Source organism: Castor canadensis, chromosome 12 (genome assembly GCF_047511655.1).
Source record: "Castor canadensis chromosome 12, mCasCan1.hap1v2, whole genome shotgun sequence".
Classification (NCBI taxonomy): Eukaryota; Metazoa; Chordata; class Mammalia; order Rodentia; family Castoridae; genus Castor; species Castor canadensis.
The window spans coordinates 22,637,564-22,653,614 of NC_133397.1; the positions used below are offsets into that span (position 1 = coordinate 22,637,564).

General features: G+C 51.0%; 1 protein-coding gene across 1 annotated transcript; it reads left to right on the forward strand.

Annotated features, from left to right (window-relative positions):
- The first annotated feature begins 971 nt into the window (after nucleotides 1-971).
- Nucleotides 972-15,958, forward strand: Slc35f6 (solute carrier family 35 member F6). Its single transcript, XM_020185496.2, has 6 exons — nucleotides 972-1,133; nucleotides 8,937-9,009; nucleotides 9,711-9,882; nucleotides 10,123-10,335; nucleotides 11,068-11,178; nucleotides 12,618-15,958. The coding sequence occupies exons 1-6, from the start codon at nucleotides 1,057-1,059 to the stop codon at nucleotides 13,085-13,087; spliced, it is 1,116 nt and encodes a 371-aa protein (XP_020041085.2). The 5' UTR covers nucleotides 972-1,056; the 3' UTR covers nucleotides 13,088-15,958.
- The last annotated feature ends 93 nt before the right edge of the window (nucleotides 15,959-16,051 follow it).

Genomic DNA, 16,051 nt, shown 5'->3' on the forward strand with positions numbered 1-16,051 from the left:
TTTCAGAATCAAGGGGTCTGGTGCAGTCCCTTGAGAGATTTTCTGAGTGTACACTAGCCAAATGCACAACTTCAAAGCAGTCTTAGGAAGTGGCAGGCAGGTCTAGTCTCTGTACCTCCAGTAACAAGATCCAAAAAAATGCGGGAAAAGTGTGTGCTGGGTCAAAGCAGTCTCCCAAGGAGTCTTGCTTCTGGTATGACAGGGCATGGGGTGCAGACTGGAGTTCTGGGGAAGAGGAAGGCAAGACAGCTGACGGCTGAGAACCAGGAGTAGGGTTTTAAGGCCCAAACTCCTCTGCCAACAATGTAGAGCCAGTCTTTCTGTCTAGATGCCTGAGTCCTTGGAGGCGCAGTGGGGCAGACTTGGTGCAAGCACTGTGCAGAAGGCACAGATTTTCCGAGACTAAAGAATCTGAATCCACCAATGCCAAGCTTGATCTTCAGCAAATCCCTGGGCTTCTCTGTTCAGTTTCAGCTGTAACATGGCCTCCCTGACAGCTGGAAACTAGATTCTTATGACACTTTCCTGCAATATGGGAGCAACTCAGGGGAGTGGGATCCCTAGGGACACCTTCAAGGCCTCCCCAGAGTTCTCTGGGGACCCTGGAGAGAAGAGATTCCCAGGGTGGACGTTCCCACTTCGCAACTAATCTCTTACTTCGTTCAGCTCAACCTCTCAAAATGGTTTACGAAACGCTCTAATAACTCGGAATGCATCTTCAATTCTTGCATCTTCCCATCAGCCTCTTTTACAAATGGGGAGGCCGGGGCTGAGAGTGGGGAGCGTGGCTTAGCAGTAAAACTCTTGCTTATCATGCCCAGCACCTCAAAAAAAAAAAGTAGGGAGTCCGAGCTCCCGCGTACCGATCTACCCAGTGGCGTGAAGGTCTGGGCGGCTCCAGCGCACTCACGGGGGCGGGGCGATCGGCGCGGGGCGGGGCCTGGGCGGGCACGTGACACCCGCCCCGGAAGCGCTAGCGCCGGAGACCGCATCCCCGCCCCCGGTGATCCGGGCGCGAGCTGTTTGCTGACATTTGCAGCCCTTCGGTGCACCGCTATGGCCTGGACGAAGTACCAACTGTTCCTGGCCGGGCTCATGCTCGTCACCGGCTCCATCAACACTCTGTCGGCAAAGTGAGTCTGGGCTGGGCCCCGCGCCTCTCCCGGTGCCACCCCCTCCTTGGCTCTGCTTTCTGGCTGCACCGGCCCGCCGGAGCCCGGAGAGCCCTTCGGCTCGTACGCTGTTCACGAACCATTCAAAGGGGTACGAGGCCTGGCTTTGATTCGCGGTCACTTCCCATCTCCGGGCCCCAGTTTCCCCATCTTTGAACTGGAAGATTGGATCAGTTCCTCTCCTAAGGGCGGCGGGGGAGGTTCCAGGACTTGTGCATGCCAGCTACTGTAGTGGCCGGTGACCAGTGAGTAAAGAGCTGAGACAGCAGAGAGGGTGCCCGAAAGCCCTCAGGGGTTAGCACTGCAACTTGACGCTTAGGTGTGTTTTGTTTTGTTTTTTAATTTATTTCGCAGTACTGGGAATTGAACCCAGGGGCTTGCATTTCCTGACTTGCGTGCTAGCACTTGAGCTACACCTCCACCCTTTTTTCGCATTTGAGATATAGTGTGTCTCTCCAACCTGGCCTCGAACTCACAATCTTCCGAGTAGCCTGGATTTACAGGCGTGCAACACCAGGTCCGGCTTTAGGTAGGATTGTCTATGGCGGAGACATGGAGGCAGGGAGTAGAAAGGCTTGATTGAAGGTGGCTTGTCACCAGCACCAAATGCTCAGCCTGAATTTTTCCCCATAATCGGAAAGGAACTATTGAGCTGGGGAATGACATGCTGAAAATGATACAAAAGAAGCAGTATGAAATCAACCTGGTGATCAGCTTGAAGAGTCATTTGGGACTCTTCAAGTCATTTGAGTCATCTGGCTGCTGCTACCAGATGAGGCTGCCTGGGAGATGGCAGTGAGACAGGGAAAGGAAGGAACAAGTGGTAGACCCTGGAGACAGAGTGAAGCCACAAGGCTGACCCCCCCAAGACTCTCTGCCTGAGAGAAGAGATGTGTCCTTAACTCAGACAGGAAGGGCAGGTCAAAGTTCAGCTTTGTTGCAGTGAGGACATTCCCCAGGAGGTTGGGGACCATGACCCAGTGCAGTCATGAGGCTGAGAAACCAGGCATAGCCTCCTCACCACTATGAGCAGGAAGGCCATTTCTTCTCTTGGCAGTTTCTCTACCTCTACTTCAAAGCAGGGCCTTCCCATCCTCCTAGTGGAAGGTGGGCCTTCCCACCCTCTGTACTGGGCTCCAGGTTCCCTGGTTTTTCTGTCCCTCTTTGCACTTTGAGAAACTGACTTGTGAGCCTTCTGAGGGATATGGCCATTCCTTCTGAGGCTTTTATGTCTGGCATGGTCCATCAGTGATATGATGTGCTTGAGAGGTCATCCTGAGAGAGAATATTCACATCAGGTGATTATCAGGTACCTACAAGTGTGGTAGAAGAGGAGGCCGCAGTGACCAAGTCAAGGTCCCTGCCTTTGAGATGCTTAGAATTTAAGATGGAGGAGACAGATGTGTTCACATGTGCTCTCACAGTATCCCCCATCCCCTAAAGAGGACACAGTCCATAGAACTCTGGGTGTGGCCCTCTGCCTCTTGAGTTTGCTCCCTTGTGGAAAGCTGCTAGCCTCCTTGTGCTAAGCCCTAACCTGAGCCTCCCATTCCAGTCAGAATCTGAACACAGCAGAATAAGTCTTCCATTCGGCTGTCGCTCAAGCCAAGGCCTAGTTCAAGTGCTCAGAGAGTAGCTGTACGTGGGCCACAGCAACTGTCCTCAAAGAGACTCCAAATGGCCACTTACTGCTGACTCAGCTCCTTCCTTAAGAAGCTCCAAACCAGTCTGGTTGGAAGCTAGAGGCACCTCAATCCCAGGAGACGCCAGACTTGAGGGCTGCCTAAGAGACAGGAAGGAGGCTCCCAGGTGAGAGACCCAACCTTTGGTCCTGTCCCCTGCTCTGTGTAACCTGGTGTAGGGCCTCTCAGGAGCCTCCCATCTTGACACAGGCCCCAGAGTTCTTCCTTATACAATGCTCTAAAGCCAAACCATAGGCCAGGCATGATGGCCTGAAATCCCAGCTGCTTAGGAAGTGGAGGCAAGAGTATTAAGAGTTCACCTGGGCAAAGTTAGCAAGACCCCATCTCAAAAAAGCAGTAAAAACTAAGGGACTGAGGGTGTGGCTCAAGTGGTAGAGCACATGCCCTGAGTTGAATCCCCAGTACCAATACAACAACAACAACAACAACAAAACCCAGATTGTGAGAATGATACTCTTAGATGGAATGGGGGGAGCAGCGTGAACACCCTGATGGTGAAGTCACACTGTGGCCTGCAGTTTCCATCGGGTGCAGACAGAAAGCATGTGTGAACAGCCTGTACCTAGAGAGCACCCAACCTACCAAGTGCCAGGCCCTGTTCAGGCCGCCTTTCGTATGAAGTCAGAATTCTCGTAACCACCAAGCCAGGTAGTTAGGCTCATAACGCGTGGATAAAAAGGTACAGAAAGATTAAACTACTTGCCAAGGTCAACTCACCTTCCAGGTAGCAGAGTTTCTATTTGACTGAAAGTGGTGTGACTCTAAAATCCACCCTTTTTTTTTTTTTGAGATAGGGTCTGTGTAGCCCAGGCTGGCCTCAAATTTGTGATCCTCCTGCCTCAGCCTCTGGAGTACTGGAATTACAGGCAAGAGACCTTGGGATTGTCAACCCAGGGCCTCACTCATGCTAGGCATCATGCTGAGTGAGTGTTCTCCTACTGAACTATTTCCACAACTAGAATCCATGCTCTTAACCACCAGTGGGAATAAGGTTTGGGACTTCTGTAGTCACTTTGAGGGCATTTATTTACTTATTTTTCTTTTGAGACAGAGTCTGACTATATAGCCCAGTCTGACTTCAAACTCAAAATCCTCCATACCCTGACTCATGGGCATTTTATTATTGTTAGAAACAAATTATCCAGTCTAATCCCACACTTGACAGGGGAGGCCCCAAGAGAAGTTTCTTTTTGTGTCTCAGTCAAATGGTACCAGAATGGGGACTAGCACCCAAGCCTGGGAACCAGTCCCATCCTGTGCTTGAGGACTGTAGCGTCCCAAAGCCCTGCCTTCTTGGGCTGTCCTCTCTCATTCCCTCACACAAGGACAAGCAAAGCTGTGTCTAGAAGGTCTAAGTGGCATCTCCTGTCCAGCCCTCCCCCTGGGGCTGGGCAGCAAGCCCTGGACGGGGGAGTCCTGCCTTCATCTTGCTCCTTTCGCCTGAGACCTGAGCAGCTCTTGCAGTACCCTGGCATGGGGCTTCTTCCCTCCCGGGTGATGCTGCTTCACAGCAGGGTTTGAGGAAGCTCATTCAAGCGTGTGCCACCTGCTGTGCCGGGACCATGGGCCAGCTCTGTCCACACAGCAAGTTTTAGAAGGCTGCGAGAAAATGTCACATGCCCATGGAGAGAAAAATCACCAGTCTGGACTAGCCTTTTGGCTCCTCCTGGGAAGTAACTGCTTCTCCTTTCTGTGGCTGTTTTCTTGCTCGCCCCTCCACCCCTTCTGTTAATTATCTGCTTGAGACCAACCATTTCTATTTGCCAAGTGCCTGTGGTAGGGTGTGCTCATTTTGGAGCCTTCTTCTGAATTCAGCAGAGGTTATGTATCAGAAGAGTCAGGGTTAAGCAGACACTAAGTTAGGCACAGCCCACTTCTGAGCTTCTGCAGGCTCCATGGCCCACCCGGACAGGGAAGGCATATGGGCCTGACTTCCCTTCATCCCTTGGTGGGGGACCCTGCCTGGCACCACCAGGCCTCTATTAAAGAAGAAGCTTTCACTGTCCTTTACATTGTCAGCTCCATGTTTTGCCCTTGGCAATTGCCCCCACGCTTGGGTTCTGTGAACTAGCTTGAGATCGATGTTTCAGAGGGGTTGCAGGGCCAGTTCGAGGCAGCCTAAGTCAGGAGGACAGTGCAGTAAAATGGAAAGAGCTTGATGCTTGGAAACTGTGGGGTGAGATGAGTCACTGGGTCTCTCTGAACCCATCTGTAAAATGGACATAATGATCCTTACTCTGTCTTCCCAGGCACTATAAATCTGCTGAGGAAGGTTTTCTCATGCATATAAATGAGAGGGCTCATAGGCATTTCTATCTTCTTGCAAGCCAGGGCCACTACTGGACACCCCAGAAGTGGAGAAGCTCTGGGCCTCCTGTAAATCCATGGGCAAGAGCAAGAAGCTGACTCACTGGGCTTGACCAGCTGGGGCTGTGGGAGGAAATGGCAGAGATTCTGCGGGAATGGACACACAGCTAATCGTCCTGGACCAGCCACATCAGCTACTTCCTCAGTTTCTATGTGTCACCCCTTACCACAATGGGTGCACACTGCCCAGAATGCTGAGTTTGAATGTGGTCAAGGCCCGCCAAGGATGACTTACCACCCAGTAGGATTGCCTATGCCCAGCTGGCCTGCCCATGTTCAGGAAACTTTTTTTTTTTTAAAATATTATTGTTCTACTGCATGCACATTGTGACATTTACAAAAATGCTTACAATATGTTTTAGTTAAATTTACCCTCTCCATCATTTTCCTTTATCCCACCTCCTCCCAGGAAACTCTTGAAAGGATCTGGCCTATCCCCCAGAATAGAGTTTACAGAGAACAGAGGTGGGTCTGCAGGGCTTACCCCTCCTCACTTCTGCAGGGCAACCGGAGAGTCTTGAGTAAGATGGTCATAGGAGAGAGCATGGAACTGAATGCTGCCATTCCTGGGGACTAGCCCTGGCTGGTCCTGCCTAAGCACCTGACAAGCCCTGGGCCCCTCAAGCCATCCCTGGTCCTGGGTTCCTCCTCTGGCAAATAAGGAGTTTCAGGAGAAGATGGCTGAATTTCTTCTAGTTCCACATTTTGTAACTCTGAAAGTCCTGGGCCCCTCCAGGTGCCCAGCAAGGTGAGTTCTGGAGGATGAATCCTCTCCCAGGAGCTTGCAAGGTAGAGTGGAGCTGAGGACACACTGACAAGGGGAGGTGGTACTTCATGAGGGAAAGAGGAAGAAGGGGCAGAAAAGAGCTTGTATTGAATATCTGCCATGTGCCAGGTCTTCCGGAGCATGTTACTTAGCACGTTGATAGTTCATCGGTGTTGGCTGCAACTCATCCAGACTGTGTGACTCAGGTTGCATTTTCCCGGTATTCTGCTGCCTTTCTGAGTATGCAGGGTTCAACCCTGGATCTGTAGGTTGTTAACTGACTGAGCATGAACTGCTTTCTGCACCTGAGCCTTGGAATCTGCCTCTGAGAACAAGGATACCTGTGAGGGTTAACCAGGACAACCCACATGAAGTGCTCAGCCCAGGCCCAGCACAAAGTCAGTACTCAATGAATTTAATTTAATTGTCCATCAAAACAAAATGCATGTGGAGCATTGACAGTAAAGTGTGCTGTCCTGCCTGAGGGGCCATAGCTGTCCTCCCCAGATACACTGAGGCTGGATTTTGGCTCTTGGGTATGAGACCTGGGGTCCTGCGCTAGCACAATCAGCCAAAGCGTGACTCCTACCCCAAGGTGCCTGCAGGCCTGAGCGTCTCCTCCCTGGCCTGAAGAGATGCTCTAGGCAGGGTGGCCTGTGCTGCTGACACCCAGTCCCTCAGGCTGCTGAGTGCTTTGATACAAAGAGGTTCCATTTCCCCAGCGAGAAGCCTGCCAGCATGACCTGTCTAGGCAGAACTACCTCTGAGACAACCAAGACAACCCTTGTGGGAGGAGTTAGCTCATCTGAGCCAGCAGCCAGTTCCCTGTGAAGTGCCTTGCTGCCAAGTCTCTCCTCTGGCCCAGCTTGTTCATCAGAGAAGAGGGAAGTAGGACTCCTGGACGTGTGCCTCTAGGCCTCATCCCCTGACCTGTTCCTAGGTGGCATCAGGAAGGCTCATTCACTCAAAAACGTTGGGCTTCGTGTGGTTATTACTGGGAGCAGGGGGCTGAGAGTGTGGAAGGACTGGATGCTGAGCTCACTTGCAGACCACAGTGAACGGAATTGGATTGTGTTACAGACACAAGCTGCTGCACAGTAGTCCAGGCTGATTTCTAGGGAGTGGCATCACTACTAGAGCTGCGGGGACTGCTTGAGCTTCCAGTCTGTGGTCTGGGTGTGAGGATGAGAAAGTAGCTTCCATACCTGCCACACACCCTTCCAAAAAAGCACCTGCTCTAGGCTCCTGTTAGCTTTCCTGGACTCTTTGACACCCCCCTTGTTTTGTGGAGGAGCCCTGGCAATTCTCTTCTCTGACCCATAGCTAGCTGGGGGCAGTGGCTCCACACCTTTGGTAAAGCTTATCCCTTCACTCTTCGGTTCTCTTCCCTTTCACTCAGTTGCTCCCCCAGGTCTTCCCAAGGGAGTTCTCTTGCCAAGGAAAGCCTGGGTTCCAATCAGGCCTGCCTAGGTGAGCTGTATTGTTGATCTGGGGAACCAAGAGCCATAACTGGCAAATCAGGACCCAGAAAGTAGGGGATTTCTATTGTGTAATGGGGCCTTTCTTTGTTCTATTGATATTGGGACTGGTTACTGCCTAGTGCCCTAGACTGCGCAGAGCTTCAAACCTGTCTCTGCCTTCTAACCAGTCATGTCAGAACTTCTTCCCTCCCTTCAATTCTTCCTTGACTCCCATTCCGAAAAACCACAAACTCTCCAGAACTCTACCCCCAGTCCCCCTCACTCCCTCCAGCTCTTTGGGGACTCAGTCTTGTAACAGGTAAGCCAGGAGCATGGGACAAGACACCATGATGTGGGTGCTCTGATGTATTTCACAAAAAGAAGTGCCCAGTCTTGGGCTGGGGGTGTAGCTCTATGGTAGAGAGTTTGCCTTGCATGCACAAGGCTTTGGGTTCAACCCCCAGCACTGGGTGTGGGGGGGGGGGGGAAGTCCCCAATCTTATACTTTAGAAACATCCACTATGGGGCATTATGGTGGGAGCAGGTCATGGCCCACAGGAAACAGCTCTAGGTATTCACTGACTAGAGTCAGCAGGTGACATGGCTGGTGCAGTGGAGCTGTTGACTGACCAACAATGTCCAACACGAGGGAGGCACCACTGTCTTGACATTCTGTGTCTGGGCCAAATCATGTGTGGCTAAGGCCAGGGTTCAGTCAAGGGAGCCAAAGGCTAGGAAAGACTGGGGCTTTCAAATGAAAGATTAGACTCCAGAGACATAACAGCCAGCAAGAGTGTAATTCAGCAGAGGCAATTTTGCACTGGGTGGCAGACAATTCAGAATGATGGTATAGCTGGCCGAAGCACAGTGCTGTGAAGGGTTCTGGGCCCACCACGGACCAGTGCCTCGGTCAGTCCTTACTATCCACCACAATGCTCACTGGCCCCTTGCCCTGTGACTGCAGTGCATCTGTCACCTGCTTTACGGTTGGCATTAAAAGGACCTCTCCAGGCATTCAGACTCTATGAAGACCACCAGGTGGTCATCTCTGGGGTCTGAGACCAGTGGCTCTTGACACTTTGTATGCAGGTCCTTTTGACAGACTGGTGTGGCCTGTGAACCTCTTCTACAGTAATATTTTAAAGTGTACAAACAAGAAACTAAAGATTTCAGAAGCCAATTAAGTTAAAATAAAGTTATCCAACATTAAAAAGCAAATTTCTGCCAGGTGTTGTGTTGCACATTTATAATCCCAACACTTGGGAAGCAGAAGGATTTGAAAGTTCGAGGTCAACATGGGCTACATAGCAAGACCCCATCCCAGAAGGAAAACAAAACAACACAAATCCCTCGCTGTGGAGACTGGCCCCTCTGAGAGGGAGCCCCAGCTGGGGCCAAGTCCCTAACTCTTGGCCATGTGGAGACACTACCTGCTTCTGGTGGCTGATCTTCCCTCTTTCTGCTGCAGGTGGGCAGACAACTTCACAGCCAAGGGTTGCAGAGGAAGCAAGGAGCACAACTTCCAACACCCCTTCCTCCAGGTACTGCAGGCTCTCCCACCTGCATCCATGCCCTGGATATTTTCCTGACCCAAGGATGGAGCTGCTCTGATCCAAGAAGAGCCATCCACCTTTTTCTCCTCCCTGGAACAAGGACAGTGTCTCAGGGTGCTCATGGAAGGGGACAGTGGGCCCAGTCTTCAGCAGGAGACCTGTACAAGTCCCAGTGGCAAGCAGTCCTGGGAGTCTTCACCATGTTCCGTCAAGACATGGAGAAAACACTAGCCCCAATGGCAAAGGCCTGCTGCTTTCCATCCTCTTTGAGCCAAAACCCCTATTGGGACAGGGCAGACCCTATCAATAGAAGATACCCCATTGCTGGGTTGGGAGTCAGGAGACTCGTATTTCACCCCAGTCTGTCATCACCTTGTTCCACGGCCTTCCATGAGTTTTTGAACCTCTCTGAGCCTCAGTTTCTTTATCTGGACCAGAAAGAGTGGTTGGCCTTGAACGGGAGTCTGCACACAGGATCCACAGCCTTAAGGCTTCCACTGAGATGTTTTTGCAGGCTTTGGGGCAGACCCAGGGGGCTGTGTGGCTTCCCACAGCAGCTCTGCTTTGTCTGTTTGAGTTGGGGTTCTAGATGAGCTGTAGTCTGCAGGAAGGTTATGTTAACAATACTGCTGAAGGCGATCCCTCAGCTCCCTTCAGCACTGAGTCTGTGTGGGTTCTCGTCCCTGCAGGCGGTGGGCATGTTCCTGGGAGAGTTCTCCTGCCTGGCTGCCTTCTACCTGCTCCAGTGCAGAGCTGCAAGGCAGTCAAACACCAGTGTGGATCCCCAACAACCCTTCAGTACCCTTCTTTTCCTGCCCCCAGCCCTATGTGACATGACAGGAACCAGCCTCATGTACGTGGGTGAGTAGCTAGGCCAGGCTGAGAAGGGCTCAGTGAGGGCTGTGCCTACAGGAGTCACTGGTGAAACTGCCCCTCTACCCCACCCTGCTACTCTCCCACAGACTTGACACACACACAACCAAGATTTATTGAGGACTGACTGTGTTACTATGGGCTCAGTTTGTCTCTAGCCCTGGGGAGCCCTCCTTGGCAGCCAGCCTTTGCCCTCTAGAGCTAACAGTTCTGTCTCTCCTCTCCTAGCACTGAACATGACCAGTGCCTCCAGCTTCCAGATGCTGCGGGGTGCAGTAATCATATTCACAGGGCTGTTTTCCGTGGCCTTCCTGGGTCGGAGGCTGGCACCGAGCCAGTGGCTGGGCATTCTGGCCACCATTGCAGGACTGGTGGTCGTGGGCCTGGCTGACCTCCTGAACCAGCACGACAATCAGCACAAGCTCAGTGAAGTGATCACAGGTATGTGCAGACAGGGACTCAGGGTTACCTGTCCTGTCCCCTCCCTTCTCAGAGCCCAGCACAGAGTTGTCTCACAGAGTCATACAACCTTTGCCATATGCAGGTCTGGTCCTGGGTGCAGGGCATTTACTTGCTTTCTAGGGTTGGAAAAAGTATAAGGGACACCAGAGAAAGGTCTTACTGTGCCAAGGAAGAGGGACTAGCAGTGCGAGAGGAGTGAGCAATAAGAGGTCCGAGGAGAAGCTGTCCGATCCTGTGATGCCTAAACACACAAACTGCTGGCCTGGGAAAGGAATGGAAGGACCACTTACTGAGCACTTACCTTGTGCCCACCCTGGCACTTGGGCATTTTTGATCATAGTAACATTTCCAGTCCCCAAAGGGAGCCATTGTAGCTCATTTTATAAGAAATGACCTCTCTGGGTCTCTCAGAGTCAAGATTAAACCAGAAATGTTTGTCTCAAGCCTGTCACTCCTTAAAGACCTACTTGCCCTGCCATGTAGCTGTCAGATCCAGCTAGGTCTCTGGACCTTCTGGAGCCTCCATCCTGACCAGCTGACCTGCCCCTCCAGGGGCAAGCGAATCAGGCATAGGTAGTCATGACTGTGTCTTAGCTATATGGGGCCCCAAAAAGTCAGGAGCTGGTATTTTCTGCCCCTTGGGTCCTCCTGTCACCATCCCTGGCTCCAGCCCAGTGCAACCCTGGCTTAACTTGAGCCTCCTTTCTTCAGGGGACCTGTTGATCATCATGGCCCAGATCATCGTCGCCATCCAGATGGTGCTAGAGGAGATGTTTGTCTACAAACACAATGTGCACCCACTCCGGGCAGTGGGCATTGAGGGTGCGTGTGTGTGTGTGCGAACCTGGGAGGAATGGCTAGCAGGGAGGATGTGCTGGGGGCAGCAGATAGCACACAAGGCAGGTACCAGCCATCACTGTCAGGGGGGTGAGCCGCCCCCCCACACCCAGATAGGAATTGACAGATTCTCTGACACCTGCTGTGCTAGGCTAGATCCAAGGATGGTAATGAACAAGGTGCAGGCCTCTAGAGTTGGTAACCAGCAAGTAGAAAGGGCTGCGCAGTGCACTGGGCTTGGACCACTGTGCTCAAGTGATGCTTCATTGACCAAGAAAGTCTGACTCTCTTGGAACAGGGAAGGCGGCATTGGACCCACAGTTTCAAACAGGCAGGAGTGGGAAGGAGGAGACTCCAGACTAGGCAAAGGCCTGGGGAGCAGGATGTGAATTTGGAAACCAGTGAGGAGTAATTTTAGTGTGGTATAGGTTTGGTGTTGGGGAAATAATCAGGAATTAAGGCAGTCAGGATTATATCTGGAGAACTTTGATGTCAAGCCAAGTAAACTAGATGACAAGCAGGAGGGACCACTGAAGGTTTTTGAGCAGGGAGCAACTATCAGAATTTTTATTTAGGCCGGGCGCTGGTGGCTCACACCTGTAATCCTAGCTACTTGGGAGCAGAGATAAGGAGGATCACAGTTCAGAGCCAGCCTGGGCAAATAGTTTGTGAGACCCTATCTCAGAAATACCCAACACAGACAGAATGGTGGAGTTGGCAGAGCAGTACAGCACCTGCCTGGCAAGCGTTAGGCCCTGAGTTCCAAGCCCAAGTACTGCCAAAACAATTTTTTTATTTAAAAATAATGGGATTCGCAATATGGATTAAAGTGCTGCCAGAGGCAGCCCAGGCACAAGCACCTGTTAGCTGTCTGTGTCTGGCCTACTAAATGGAAGAGCTGACAGTAGAAGGTAAATGACCTAAGCCCACTACATTGTATAGCGTACTGTTTGTTTCATTTCTAGTTTCTAGCAAGACTTTGTGAATGAAACAGTACATTGACTTCATTTTGGCACACACTCTTTGTGGCTCAGTTAATCTGCTGAGTTAGAGAGCTATTTTCCCAACCTGGTGAAAACAATGAGGTGAGCTGGAGCCAGCAGTTCTTTTTTAATTGAGAAGAACAATGAACATGGTATATAGTAAGGGCAGCTACAATCTTGGTTGTGTGTGTGTGCATGTGTGCGTGCAAGCCTGTGCACACATCCAGTATAAAATGTATTTCCTACTCATGGGCAAAGCAGAAGCCACCGGGTTGAGGTGAAAAGGGGGTAGCAAGAGTCCATTGCATAGACCCAAGGTTCCTGAAGAGAGGTGGGAGACAGATCCTAGGAGTGGCCCTGAGATCAGCGGCTGCCGCACCTGCAGGCTATACTGGAAGGCTAAACCAGGTATAGAACGTGACAAGCTTCCTTGCTCCCCAGGCCTCTTCGGCTTTGTGATCCTCTCCCTGCTCCTGGTGCCCATGTACTACATCCCTGCTGGCTCCTTCAGTGGAAACCCTCGAGGGACACTGGAGGATGCCCTGGACGCCTTCTGCCAGGTGGGCCAGCAACCACTGATCACCTTGGCACTGCTGGGCAACATCAGTAGCATTGCCTTCTTCAACTTTGCGGGTATCAGCGTGACCAAGGAAATGAGCGCCACCACACGCATGGTGTTGGACAGCTTGCGCACTGTAGTCATCTGGGCCCTGAGCCTAGCACTGGGCTGGGAGGTCTTCCACCCGCTGCAGATCCTCGGCTTCCTCATCCTCCTCACAGGCACTGCCCTCTACAATGGTCTGCACCACCCACTGCTGGCCTGCCTGTCCAGGGGCTGGCACCCAGACCAGGGGGATGAGCGTGAGAGGCTGCTGAGCGACAGCCGGACTCCCATCAATGAAGACAGTTGAGCGTCCCTTGGAGCCTCTGCTGCTGCTATCCCATACTCCTTCACTCTGAGGCTGAGGACACCAGGGCTGGTGAGCTTTAGTGCCCTATCCCCAAGACCTCACCCTGCCCCCCGTTACTGTTCACACAGGGCAGCTGCTGCCAGAGAAGATGACACAACACTCAGGTCCCGCGGGCTACAGGGGTGGGACCCAGCCCCCACAGGCCAGAGTGTAGCAATTGACCCCAGTCCTCGCAGACCCTCCTGCAGCGCTAAGAGCTAAGTCGTAAACTTGAATGGCAGTATTTCTGAATCGTAAACTAGATTGTCATGATAGATTATCTGGTTTATGAGTTATATAAGGGAAGTCAGTGAGCAGGTTCAAACCAGAGCTAAGCATTATATTTTTTAAATCTTGTGTAATATTTCTTCACTCTGTCTAGAGACCTGGTTTTCAGTAAAACTCAGTATGTGCTCCCACCTGTTAGCTCTGGAATGTAGGTATCCATACTGCGGTCTTCACTGCCCTCTGAAGGGCATCCCAGCATTCTGTGGTCCTCTGATTATGTCCAGCCTGAGAAAAGAGGAGCCTGTGTTGGTGTTCTTGTGCGCACACTCATCACAGGCCTCCTTGGCTGGGAGAGACTGCAAGGGAAATTAAGGCAGCCCTGGATAATTTTTTAATAAACTTTTTTTTTTTTTTGGTATATAAGACAAGGTAGTCCAACTGACTTTGAACTCCATCCTCCTGCCTTAGCCTCCCTAGTGCTAGGATTACAGGTGAGCACTACAACACCTGGCAGAACTTCCATTTGAAAGGTAAAGAGCTGGGTGCTGGCTGCTCATCACATCCTAGCCACTTGGGAGGCTGAGATTGGGAGGATCGCAGATTGAGGCCAGCCCAGGCAAATAGTTCACAAGACCCCATTTCCAAAATAACCAGAGTAAAATGGACTGGAGGTATGGCTCAAGTGGTAGAGCTCCTGCTTTGCAAACACGAAGCCCTTGGTTCAAACCCCAGTCTACAAGCAGAAAGAAAGGTGAGGAAATTAAGACCCAGAGTTGTATGTTTTTTGGCAAGAGGGGTCTCTTCCATCAGCCCTGGCCGAGCACCTGGGAGCGGCTTCACATGATGAGTGAAGATGGGGCTTAGAGCATGTCTTTCTCCTTGCTCTGTCTCCAGCTACCTGGCTGCGTAGAGAGCCCTCAGGATAAGGGTTTCACCAGGATTCTTCCACTTACAGTGATTCTGGTCATTGGTTAAGGACTTACCTCTCACTCCTTGTTGTAACAGCCTCAGAGGTGGGTACAGATGGAGAAACAATGGCGCAGAGAACGTTCTAGAGCCAGTCTTCTGCCCAGGTTTGTCTCATTCCAGGCCTGGTCTCTGGGGTCTTTTTTGTTTGTTTGTTTGTTTTTAATGGCAGTGAGGTTTGAACTCAGGGCCTCATGTTTGCTAGGCAGGTGCTTTACCACTTGGGCCATCCCTTCAGCCCTTCTGTGCGGTCTTTGAGGTGAATTTCTATGGCTGGACTCAAGACTTCATGAACTGTTGCCTCCAGGCAACAGTTGCCCACCCTGAAGAAGAACCTCAGGATGCTGGCAGCTCTTAATTCCAGTTCTGCTCACTGGAGTGGTTGAGTGGCACCTCAAACCATTTTCCTGGGCAGCTCAGTCATAAAACCCCAAATGCATTCCTTGAAGTAGACTGTGAGGGAAGAGAACATTTGATGAGTGATGCCGTCAGTATCACAGTGGGTCAGGGAAGAATTCTGCCAAGTAATTACAGTGTGTAGGAGGGACCTCTCCATTCCACCAGATCTGAGTCTTGGGCCCTTTGGGCTTCTCTGACCCATGACGTGTGTCACAAAGAGAAGGAAACTAGGCATGGTGGTACACACCTGTAATCTTCAGTGTGAGGCCAGCCTGGGCTATATATTCAGACCCTATCTCAAAGAAATGAACAAAACCACAACAACGGAAGCAAGAAGGAAATACCCACTCGTTGAGGGTGGTGAAGACCACACATGGCAGTCACCATGTGGTGCCTTAGAATGTTGTTTGGGACTTTATTTTTTAAAAAAAGAAATGGAAATGGAAAATTGACAGTTTTGGACTTTCTTTTTTCTTTCTTTTCTTTTTTAACTGAAAGGAAAGGGACATAATAAGGTACCTGGAAGTAGCATCTAGAATGTTGGAGTGGAGCCGTCTAATATACCAAAGGCATAAAAATCACCCATTCTCACACTCATTGTTCAAATGAAGACACTAAAGCCCAGGTTTTTCCAAGGTTACAAAGCCAGTTACAGGCCAAGATAGATTTCCTGGCTCTTGATCCTTACCCACAGACAGCTCAGAGCTGGTACCCAGAATCATTACTGGTCACCTACCATAGGCTGTCCTACCTGTGTGCTAAACTCAAAGCGTTTAAGATGGTGTTGGGGAAACCCTTGTCCTTTATATGAGTGCTGCCCAGGGGACTCTGGTTCTAACATTTGAGGGTTTGGGAGATTATGATGGGGGGTTGTGGTAAGGGGAGACAGAGCTTAGGGAGGGGAGGGGGCTGCCCCATCAGACCTATGCCAACAACTCAAGCAGATCACTTCGTCTACAAGAGCTTGGGGTCATCACATCTCTGCAGGGGGTAGCATAGGCAGGAACCTTACCTAAGAGAGTAGAAGGTGCTTAGCACTTTGTGTTTTGCTCAGTGGAGGGTAAAGTCATACTGTCCTCTGGGGACTGCAGCAGTGGCTCTTAGGTCAGCAGAGACAGCCCAAAACCAGAACTTTGAGCAGAGGGGCAGAAATGTTTTGTTACAATACACTTATTGTATAGTAAAATGTCAAATTTGTATTGATTATAAATTAAACCAGAATACATGGAGCAAATCTTACATTGACCCTAAGTGTCCTCTAACCCCCCTGGGAACTGTTCACATGGAGATGGGTGTACTTAGGAGGTGGAGTCAAGAGCCTTGCAATATCCT